The 11,209-nt window shown below is 44.8% G+C and overlaps 1 protein-coding gene across 1 annotated transcript; it reads left to right on the forward strand.

Moving 5' to 3' along the window:
* The first annotated feature begins 7,144 nt into the window (after nucleotides 1-7,144).
* LOC136158344 (small ribosomal subunit protein eS27-like) lies at nucleotides 7,145-7,405 on the forward strand. Its single transcript, XM_065920138.1, has one exon. The coding sequence runs from the start codon at nucleotides 7,151-7,153 to the stop codon at nucleotides 7,403-7,405; it is 255 nt and encodes an 84-aa protein (XP_065776210.1). The 5' UTR covers nucleotides 7,145-7,150.
* Nucleotides 7,406-11,209: the final 3,804 nt, after the last annotated feature.

Here is an 11,209-nt window from a genome sequence, read left to right on the forward strand (position 1 = left end):
CCCTAGGCTGCCTGCCTGCCTTCCCCTGTGATCTCAGAGGAGAGTAGTAAGTTAAGGTCTGGGGACAGCACAACGGGGAGTGGGTGTTTATGACTTTGGCTCACGTGCTCGGGAAGTGGATTAGTTCACGCGCTCAGAGAATTTAGAGGTCTAAATTAAATTAGAGGTCTAAATTAAATTAGAGGTCAGACCTCTAACTTTTAACCCGGAGGACCTGGAACAAGAATGGGCCGTGCTTTAGAGATGGTCATATTTGAGCTGGGTCTTGAAGGCTGAGGAGGAATTCGTGACAAATACAACAGAACTGGACATTCCAGGTGGGTACAGGGAATCAGTCTGCAGAGTCAGACTCCAGGAAGCTCCTCCTTCCTTTCTTTCTTCCTCCTTCCTTCTTCCTTTTTTCTTCCTTCTGTCTCCCTCCCCCCTCCCTCCCTTCCTTACATCTCCCTCCCTCCCTCTCTCCTGCCCTGTTTTCCTTATTTGGGAAAAAGAGTTTGGGACCCTGGGGCTGCTGGAACCTAAATGACCTTGAAGTAGCTTTGGCTTTGGGGTGTGGCCAGGGGCTATGGCCTGGATAACCCTTCTCTTGAAGCTTGGGATTCTCAGAATCCCAGAGGTGGGATTCTGTTGGAGATGCATCAGTCTGTGGGGGTAGGGGTGGGGAGAGGCGGTAAAGATGGAGAGCCAGGATTTTGGTAGCTAAGAGTCACCATTACTTTTTAAGTTTTGTTAAGATATGGCTGACAAATAAAAATTATTAATATGTATATTTAAGGTGTGCATCTCAATGTTTTGATAGATGCAGACGTTGTGATCATTGAAGTCCAGTGAGTTCACATGTCCATCTGCTCACAAAATTACTGTTTGTGTGTGTGTGTGTGTGTGTGTGTGTGTGTGTGTGATGAGATATAGTCTTTTAGCAAATCTGAATGCTTTCTATGAATTTTTGGCCCCAGAGAACCCCTCTGAATGAAACTTGTATCCATGGAACAGGGCTTACTGAACTCTTTAACCCGAGGAAAATACTGCAGGAGACTGGGAGAACCAAGACATACTCAAGGACATGATTTTCTAGGAGGGACTGAAAGATGGAAAAACAGAACCCTTCAGTCCAAAGAACAGGCGCACGAGATTCAAGGCACTCACATCGTGATGGAGGATCAGGGATGGCTTCATGAATGAGAGCACTTGCAGTTGAGCCTGGGGGAGTGTGTGAACTTTCAAGAAGTGGGAGTGATGGTGGGGTGGCCCTGGCCCAGAAGGGGCCTGTGCAAAGGAAAACTCAGGAAGGCATATCAAGGGAAAAGCGAACAGAGACTGAACATTTCATTTTATGATATTCCATTTTATAATATAGTCTAGAGCTTTTAAGTAGGGGAATAATTTGAGGTAAGACTGGGAGACTGGCATCTTTATTTTGGAGGCTCTTGAATTCTGAGGGAGAGAGGGGGGAGTTTATTCAGTAGGTGATGGGGACTCATGGAGGGTGTCTGAGGGGTATTTTGCAGTCCCAAGTAACCTCGAACAATGCAGCAGCCATCCTGGCTTACCCTTTGGGTCAGCCTTCTAGTTTTAAGTGCAGCCATTCAGAGATGGCTTCGAGAGAGTGACAAGAAGACCAGTTAAGAGAAGGAGACCAGGCTGGGGCCATAGTGGCCCTGGGCAGCTGGTGCAAGGGCGGTGGGAATAGAACGGTGGGCCGCTATGATGGGTGCGCTGGGAGGAGGATCTCAGGGGAGAAGCCAAGACCAAGCGGGCCCTTGTGCTTTGCATCCGGGAGGATGGTGAGGCAGACGCCGGGAAGCCTGGCGGTGCTCTTTGGAGGGAAGGCAGTGAGCTGGGCTTGCGTAGTTTAATGGCTAGGGATGAAACTGGAGCCCATTATACAGAGTGAAGTAAGCCAGAAAGATAAAGACCAATACAGTATACTAATACATATATATGGAATTTAGAAAGATGGTAACGATAACCCTATATGCAAAACAGAAAAAGAGACACAGATGTACAGAACAGACTTTGGGACTCTGTGGGAGAAGGCGAGGGTGGGATATTCAGAGAGAATAGCATTGAAACAAGTATACTATCAAGGGTGAAACAGATCACCAGCCCAGGTTGGATGCATGAGACAAGTGCTCAGGGCTGGTGCACTGGGAAGACCCAGAGGGATGGGATGGGAGGGAGGCGGGAGGGGGGATCGGGATGGGGAACACATGTAAATCCATGGCTGATTCATGTCAATGTATGACAAAAACCACTACAATATTGTAAAGTAATTAGCCTCCAACTAATAAAAATAAATGAAAAAAAAAAAAACGCTAGGGAGACCGCGAGAAGAACTCTCACTGGGCCTCTAGGGGAGGGGTGAGGCTGGGTGAGTGAACTAGCGAGGGCACAGGGAAAGGGCCCAGAGACAGAGAATGGTAGAGGCTGTGGTCAGAGCCCCGTGGGAGTGTCTTCCTCCAGAAAGTGGGGCGGAGAAAATGAATTCATAATAGGAAGGACAGAAGGAGCGTGCAGTAGTAGAAAGCCAGGCGGCAGCAGCAAAGAAGATTTTAAAGGCTGCGTGCTCAGTTGTGTCTGACTGCGATGCTGTGGACTGGAGCCCGCCGGGCTCCTCTGTCCGTGGGAGTCTCTAGGCAAGAGTACTGCAGTGGGTTGCCATGATCTTCCTGACCTGGGGATCAAACACACGTCCTGCATTGGCCGGTGGTTTCTTTACCAGTCGTGCCACCTGGGAAGCTAGAGATGGAGAAAATTTCTGAAAGAGAGAGAGAATGAATACGTGAAGGCCCTTCAGTGCTGCTGCAAAACTCGGGAGAGGGATGTACACCCTGGGTCTCTGGATTGGGGTCTGGGAGGCCTCAGGGGGCCATCCTTGGAGAGCTGAGTTTCAGAGTCTAGTTTCAGTCAGACTTAAAATGGTGAGAAGAGCTGTTAAGTCCCCCTTGGAGAGGTATTTTTGATATTTCCCTTAAAAAATGCTTTCCATTTTCACAATGTCCTTTAAAAATTATGGCTGGTATATTGCAATGACAAAAATGGGCAATATGATATCCTAAATGTGAATAAGTGCACTTGAGTAGATCCAGGAGACTGTTTAATGTACTGGAGAATTATTTTTCCAGCCTTGCATGGTTTCTAAATTGGGTTAATGTACCCCCAAAATGAATCAGCTACTTATCGCTGACCAGTAAGTTTAGACCAACTGTTCCTAAAACCTTAGGACATAGAGCTGGCTATATACCGCTGTTCATAATGGCTGTTTCCTGGATCAGCATGCTTTAAATCCTGAATTTTCCACCCAAATAGCTCTTCACAGCTGCAAAAAATATACCATAACTTACAAGTAATCGTCAGTTTGATAAAGGATACTGAGTGCCTTGTCTTATGAAAGTGGTCTTTGATAGAAACGGTAGCATTGATGGGGAGACACACATGTCCAGGGACTCACACCCTGGAAAACATTGTGTCTTATAATTGTCAGCCTGGCAACCAGCAGCCCTGACTCTTTCAGGGGCTCACGTTTTGCGGTTAGTTGAGTGTGCCTTTTTTTCCCAGGTCATGGAAAAATCTAAGTATGGCATTCTTAAGCCTTAGGTCTTTAAAAAATTTTTTTAAAAGATGATTATTTTAGGAGATCATTTTTCGTTTAATTTTGTCCCGATCTTCATGTAAGTTAGATCTTTGAGATGCTGTATAGGAGTCATATTAAAACTATAATTTATAGAAATAACCTTCATTCCTGATTCTTCTCTCCTCCTTCCCACTCCTCAAACTTAAAGCAGTTACAATTTTAATTCAAACATTCAAAGAGTCAGTGGGAAGGTGTGAAGAAATAGGACGGAACTGGTTTCCACATTTCACCCATTGGCCCTGGTGGGTCTGGCAACACAGGATGAAGGATGGACATTTAGTCTATAGTTCTTCATACCCTTTCTGAGTGACCCTCTTACTCTCCTGGAATGGATTATCTGCCATGAACTATTGAACCCCCTCTCAGCAGAGGTCCAGCCAATGAACGTGAGGTCTTATGTTTCTGTTTTAAAAGAAAAGGAAGTTATTCTCCAAAGACTGAACCCATAGAGGCCTGTTTTTTACATCACTGCACCCAACACCTTTGTGGTTATTTAACATCAGTCTTTTTTGCTAGACATGCAATTGCATGAGGATAAGGACCTGGGTGTTTTTTTTTTTTTTTTTTTTATCATGTTTCTAAGCCCAACATATCTTAGGAGCTCTGATATTTGCTGAATGATTAATCATTGGAGAAATAAATATTCATTTTGGCTACCTGAGAATAAAAAGCTGAGAAGTAATTTCAACATCCAAAGAAGATCCAAGAGTAAAAGTTAGCATCTAAGAAGGCAACTCTTGTCAGTGGAGAGTTGGTGAATCATGTCTGCGAGACAAATTAATTTAATTACCTGGTATGACTGCTTCATTTGCAATGATTATTTATTCACTGAGCTGGCTAAATTAGGCTGTTATCATTCACCTCCTTGTTTCACTACCCTGGAGATTGGAGATGTGGATCTCTTGTGTGTTCATAAGAATGGATTAAACCGCCCTTTTAATACACTGCGCCTTTGTGCATGGACAGTTTGTTCAGCCCCTCTCCCTGGCTCTGGGAGGCCATTTTGGGAAAAGCAGAGTCAGTACTTGTTCAGTTCAGTTGCTCAGTCGTGTCTGACTCTTTGTGACCCCGTGGACTGCACCACACCAGGCTTCCCTGTCCATCACCAACTCCCAGAGCCTACTCAAACTCATGTCCATTGCATCAGTGATGCCATCCAATCCAGTACTTAACCTCACTCCTTATGCGTTTCCTTTGAGTGAAGTGAAGTCACTCAGTCGTGTTCGACTCTTTGCGACCCCATGGACTGTAGCCCACCAGGCTCCTCTGTCCATGGGATTCTCCAGGCAAGAATTTTGGAGTGGGTTGCCATTCCCTTCTCCAAGAGATCTTTCCAACCCAGGGATGGAACCCGGGTCTCACGCATCGTAGGCAGACAATTTACCATCTGAGCCAGCTTAATGCCTGGTTCCCTCCCCCTCCTTTGGTTCATTTCATTTAAGTTGTAAAGAAAAGATTCAAGGCACTGAATGTAAAACTGAACATACTGTGATGGTTCTTCCTCTGGTAGCTGGGCTGGTCTTAGATGTTATGAGGCTCTGTGCATTGCACATGTGGGGAGTGGGGTTGTTGTAGTTCCATTGTCGTCGTGTCCGACTCTCTGTGACTCCATGGACTGCAGCGCACCGGGCTTTCCTGCCCTTCACTATCTCCTGGAGTTTGCTCAAACTCATGTGCATTGAGTCGGCGATGCTGTCCAACTCATTCTTCAAAGTTCTCACACCTTTTATACCCACTTCTGACCCCACACAGGCAGAGATGGCCAGGTATCTTGAACCTGGCTCCTCCCAGCCTGCAGTAGTCTGACAACTTGGTTTGGGTTGGGTGGGAAGGATCATGTTATACAATTTTGGAATTTGAAGAAAAGAAAGTGAAGTTGCTCAGTTGTGTCTGACTCTTTGTGACCCTATGGGCCATCGACTACCAGGTTCCTCCATCCATGGGATTTTCCAGGCAAGAGTACTAGAGTGGGTTGCCATTTCCTTCTCCATGGGATCTTCCTGACCCAGGGATTGAACCCAGGTCTCCCGCATTGTAGGCAGATGCTTTACTGTCTGAGCCACTAGGGAAGTCCTGGAATTAGAGGAAAGCTTAATAAGTTCTCTAGCCCAAGTCCCACAGATGGGAAGAGTCCCTGTCTTTCTGGCTCCAGACTCTCACTGAGTGGAAATTGGACCAATTAGACTTTGCACGACTTAGATGCTCTTACCAATAAGACATCTGCCCAAACCACCCTCAGTAGCTTGTTAAAATCACCTTATTTTCCCCTGACTCTTCAGCATAATGCTGTTTTCTTTGCTGTTCTCTCTTCAAATCAGCCAGAAGCAACTTTGATGGAGCCCCACTTGCCCTCTGGAAGGTGCTGCTGGAGCCTAGTGGGTAGGGCCAGGGATGTTGTTAAACATCCTCCAGTTCACAGGGCAGCCCCTCGTAACAGAGAATGATCCAGCCCAAGGTGTCAGTAATGGTGAGACTGAGAAACCCTGCTCTCATGCCATGTCGTAGATACATCATGAACCACTTTAGCATTTGCATGAATGTGAGTGAGGCAGATAGAGTTCTCAGCATGCGGGGTCTCCAGTGGGCTTTCCATGTGGTTCAGTGGTAAAGAACCTGCCTGCCAGTTCAGGAGACAGAGGAGACATAGGCTCAATCCCTGAGTGGAGAAGATCCCCTGAGGGAGGAAACGGCAACCCACTCCAGTATTCTTGTGGGGAGAATTCCATGGACAGAGGAGCCTGGTGGGTACACTCCATGAGGTCACCAAAAGTTGAACATGGCTGAAGTGACTGAGCATGCGTGCACAGGGTCTCCAGCGCCCAGCCCAGAGCCCAGCACACAGTGGATCCTCAGGATGCTTGTGCTAAGACATAGTCACTGTGTTCTGGAACTCCACAGCCCCAGGTGTGACCTGATCTGTTGTTTCGATCCTACCATGTGAGCAGTGGGAATCTTTCAGAGCTGATGTTTCCTGGACGTTTTTATGCTTAATTACTTTCAATGCCTTTGGAAAAAGGAGATAAGTTATTTTTTTTCCCTTCAAAAATAGGAGAAAAATAAAATAACTTTTTTCCTTTTGATTCTAGAGACTGTGCCTTTCTGCAAGTCAGTAAGGCTGAATACTCTCGTTATAAATCTATGTTTCTATTATACAACATTTCCTTTCTTTGCCTTTCCAAGGAGACTCCCAGAGCCATTGTTTAATAGGATGCAAGCCTGCTGCTTTTAGCGTTTTGACCAGGAGATCCTCTCTTGGAGTTCAGGGTGCTTGGGGCTCTGATGGTCCCTCTTCTTGTCCTCTTAGGGAGAGACAAAGTCAACCCATGTCTGTAAATCGTGCTCAGAGAGTAAGGAAAAGGGGTGATGCAAAGCTGTTGCTCTAGATTGTCTGGAACCTGGGTAGATATTTAAAAGTATTGTGGAGGGACTGAAGAGGTCAGAGAATAGGAAAGTCTAGCAGGGGTTTAAGTTTAAGAATCACTGCCTTTCCAGCAGTGACGACTTCCTCACGAGAACATGCCTCTCACAAAGGGTCTTCTTCATCCCTCTCCAGATGAAGAGAAGAGGAAACACAAGAAGAAGTGTCTGGTGCAGAGCCCCAGTTCCTATTTCGTGGATGTAAAATGCCCAGGATGCTATAAAATCACCGCCGTCTTTAGCCATGCACAAACAGTAGTTTTGTGTGCTGGCTGCTCTGCTGTCCTCGGCCAGCCCACAGGAGGAAAAGCAGGGCTTACAGAAGGATGCTCTTTCAGGCGGAAGCAGCACTAAAATCTCCCTGTATCAAGATGAATGGGAAAGCATCCCAATAAACTAGTTTTGGATTAAAAAAAAAAAGAATCACTCTGCATTTTTAAAAATAACAGATGTGATAGTTTTATTTTGCTGGTTTTGAAAAACTTAGCTGGCTATTTGACAACAGTTCCCCACTTCTTGCCAAGTGGGTTAAAAATCAAAGTAAACTTTCTGCTTGCTAAAATTATGCCTTCTCTGGCTAGGAAACCCTGGATTTCCAAGAGCATTTCATCTCATATTGTGCATTTCCTTCTGTGACAATAAACACAGGTGTGAACACTTTATCCTCCCATGGAAGTGGTTAGTCCAGCCCCCGATGGTGAGAGCGCAGGGACTCATCTGAAGCAATGAACCCCATGTGAGCCTGCCTCATAATTCATGAGGATTGAGATAGAAAAATAGGAGGTGGACTTCCCTGGAGGCCCAGTAGTTAAGACTGCGCCTTCCAATGCAGGGGATGCAAGTTCGATCCCTGGTCAGGGAGCTGAGATTCCACATGCCTCATGGTCAAAAAACCAAAACATAAAACAGAAGCAATATTGTAACAAATTCAATAAAGACTTTAAAACACTAAAACCACCTTAAAAATGATAAGTAGAAAAGCATAGTTTGAAGAACTATGTGGTCATTAGTATTCCTTATTTAAAAAATTTTTTTAAACTTCCAAAACATTTTGTATTGGGGTATAGCCAATTAATAATGTTGTGGTAGTTTCAGGTGAACAACAAAGGGACTCAGCCATTCTTACACGTGTTTCTATTAGTATGTTTTTTTCCGGAAAAGGCAATTTAATGGGAGGTGAGGTACAAATAAAAGCAGGAGTATGGATTTTGGTGAGATGATGAGGTCAACTTTAGTATTTTTATAATAGCTTTATTGATACCTAATGCACATACTATACAATTCATTCATTTAAAATGCAAATTCAATAACCTTTAGTCTGTTCATAGATGTATGAAACTATTACCACAATCGATTTTAGAATATTTTCATCAGCTTAAAAAGAAACCCTGTATCATCTTCAGCTATCACCTGCCATTCTCACAAGCCCGTAACTGCCCAGCCCCTGGCAACCACTAATTGTGCCTATATGAATTTGCTTATTCTGAACCATTCATTTTATTTTTATTTTTTTAATTTATTTATTTTAATTGGAGGCTAATTACTTTACAATATTGTAGTGGTTTTGCCATACACTGACATGAATCAGCCATGGGTGTACATGTGTTCCCCATCCTGAACCCCCCCCTCCCACCTCCTTCCCCATCCCATCCCTCTGGGTCAACCTAGTGCAGCAGCCTTGAGTGAACCATTCATTTTAAATGGAGCACACAGTATCTGGCTTTTCGTATCTGGCTTCTTTCACTTTGCATAATGTTCTCTAAGTTCATCCATGTTGTGGATGGATGAAAAATATTCGGTTGTATAAGGATAACATATTCTGTTTATTCACCAGTTGCATACCAATCAATCAGTGGAATCCCCAGGTGCCTGATGAGTGCTCAGTGAGTGAAAGGATGAGTCCATTCATTCAGCATGCATTTATGATGACCTACTGTGTGGGTTTCCTCATAGCTCAGTCGGTAAAGAATTTGCCTGCAATGCAGGAGACCCAGGTTCAACCCCTGGGTTGGAAGATCCTCTGGAGAAGGAAATGGCAACCCACTCCAGTATTCCTGCCTGGAGAAGCCCTTGGACAGAGGAGCCTGGCGGGCTACCGTCCATGGGATCGCAAGAGTCGGACACAACTTAGCGACTAAACCACCACCACTGTGTGCTAGCAGTTGGGATTCTGAAGAAAGCTAAAGAAAGCTTTATTCTGCTGGGGCTTAACAGTGCCTGGAGAGACAGACAGGTGACAAGTGAACATGTAATATGCTGGCTGATGGCAACTGCTATGAAAACCATAAAGTAGGATGAGGAGGACTGGACTTGGGAGAATCACAAATTTACATACCCCTGATGGCTCAGATGGTAAAGAATCTGCCTGCAGTGCAAGAGAACCAGGCTCCATCCCCGGGTCAGGAAGATCCCCTGGAGAAGGAAATGGCAACCCACGCCAGTATTCTTGCCTGGGAAATCCCATGGGCAGAGGAGCCTGGCGGGCTGCAGTCCACGGGGTCACAAAGAGTCGGACACGACCGAGTGACCAATGCACTATGAGTTCCTTTCCTCTTCTCAATCCCAGTACTCCCAGCGAGGCGATGGCAGAGCTGGGAGAGAAACCAGGTCTCCTGTAACCTGAATGGCACTTCTGACATTGTGAGACTGGCCTGGATGCTAATGGAGAGCAGTCTGGTCCATATATCTCTGCTTTTCACACAATTTTCATTGTCCTTGGAGAAGGCACTAACTTTCTCCCTTTTTCTTCCCTGCACACTTTGTATTCTAAACTCTGATACACATGAAGAGCTCACTGTCATTTTGCCATTTGGTACTTTGGTGGGCATTGAATATTCCCTTTTTTATTAATGGGATTTAATTTTTATCAATTAACTCTGATGGCAGCTCTCTTGTGGCGCCTCCTCTGTGGCTGGTGTTTGCAAGCGCCTGGAGCAATGAAAGCCTGCCTCCCGCCTGTGCAGGCAGGAGCAGTGGCTGCTAATCGTGTGCTGCGGATGCAAAGACATCACAGACCGTGCTCCAAGGAACACCTACCTAGGTGCCCTGAAGCATGCTCATTTTCCTTTATCCATGGCCCCTCGCAATCTTGACAACCTGGTTTTTAAGAAGTGAAGTGGGGCTTCAATTCTTTTCAGTTGAAGTGTTCAATTCAATTCAACCCTTACCAATTAGGAGGTAAGGGTTGCAAGCAGAGAATTTTCAAAAAAGTGAGTATTTCTTCTCCAACTACAGAAATGTATGTCTGAGATAACTAGCAATGAGGGACTGAAGTCCACTTAGGAGAAAACTTTGTCACTATAACATTCCTTTTTCATGGACATATCTTTTCCTCTTTAAAAATGTAGAGCTGAAGCCACTGGGTACCGTGGCCATTAGGACTGGGGGAATGGGACATCTGACATTTGATACCACTAATGGGAGCCCCTTGAGTCAGTAGTGGAAGATCAAAGGCTCTGCCCAGTGGGTCTGGGTTGCAGGGAGGGGCTTCCTGCCTTTGCCTTGGTGCACTCCTGGGCTAAGTTATTCTTCCAAGTAAGATCTGCTTACTGCCTTAGGGAGAAACACAGACAGTGGAGCTCCTGGGAAACCCTACATCTCAGGCTCCACGGGCATTTCCTCCTTATGCAACCGGCTAGGGTTCTTTTTTTAAAAAATTAATTAATTTTGATTGGAGGATAATTACTTTGCAATATTGTGGTGGTTTTTGCCATACATCGACATGAATCAGCCACGGGTTGGCAAGGGTTCTTGAATGACAGAGGGAGACTTTGTTAACAGTCTGCGAGCAACTGAGAACTGTGCTCTGAAGCAGGAATCTACCTCCAACAAAAAAGAAGTAAAGTCAACATATTTGTAATAATAGGTATTGCTACTACCATTGAAAAAGTACTAAGGTTGATAGAGGTCTATTTGTCAAAGTTGTATATTGTAACAATCTTTGGGGGTTAATTTTATTTAAATGAAAATAATTATGTATGTGATGCATGTACATTGTTTAAAAAAAAATCCAAACAGTACGGATAAAAGCAGTGAAAAATAATGCTCTCTTTCACCTCTGGATTCAAAATTTTCCTCCTCAAAGACAAGTAGAGTTCTGGGCATATTATTCAAAAACTGATGCATTTTCAACACTGCAATAATTTGTAAATAATAGCC

The sequence above is a fragment of the Muntiacus reevesi genome, chromosome 2 (assembly GCF_963930625.1).
Source record: "Muntiacus reevesi chromosome 2, mMunRee1.1, whole genome shotgun sequence".
Lineage (NCBI taxonomy): Eukaryota > Metazoa > Chordata > Mammalia > Artiodactyla > Cervidae > Muntiacus > Muntiacus reevesi.

What these genes read in the sequence shown, in the direction of transcription:
- LOC136158344 (XM_065920138.1), top strand. Translation starts at nt 7,151, where the DNA reads ATGCCTCTCACAAAGGGTCTTCTTCATCCCTCTCCAGATGAAGAGAAG.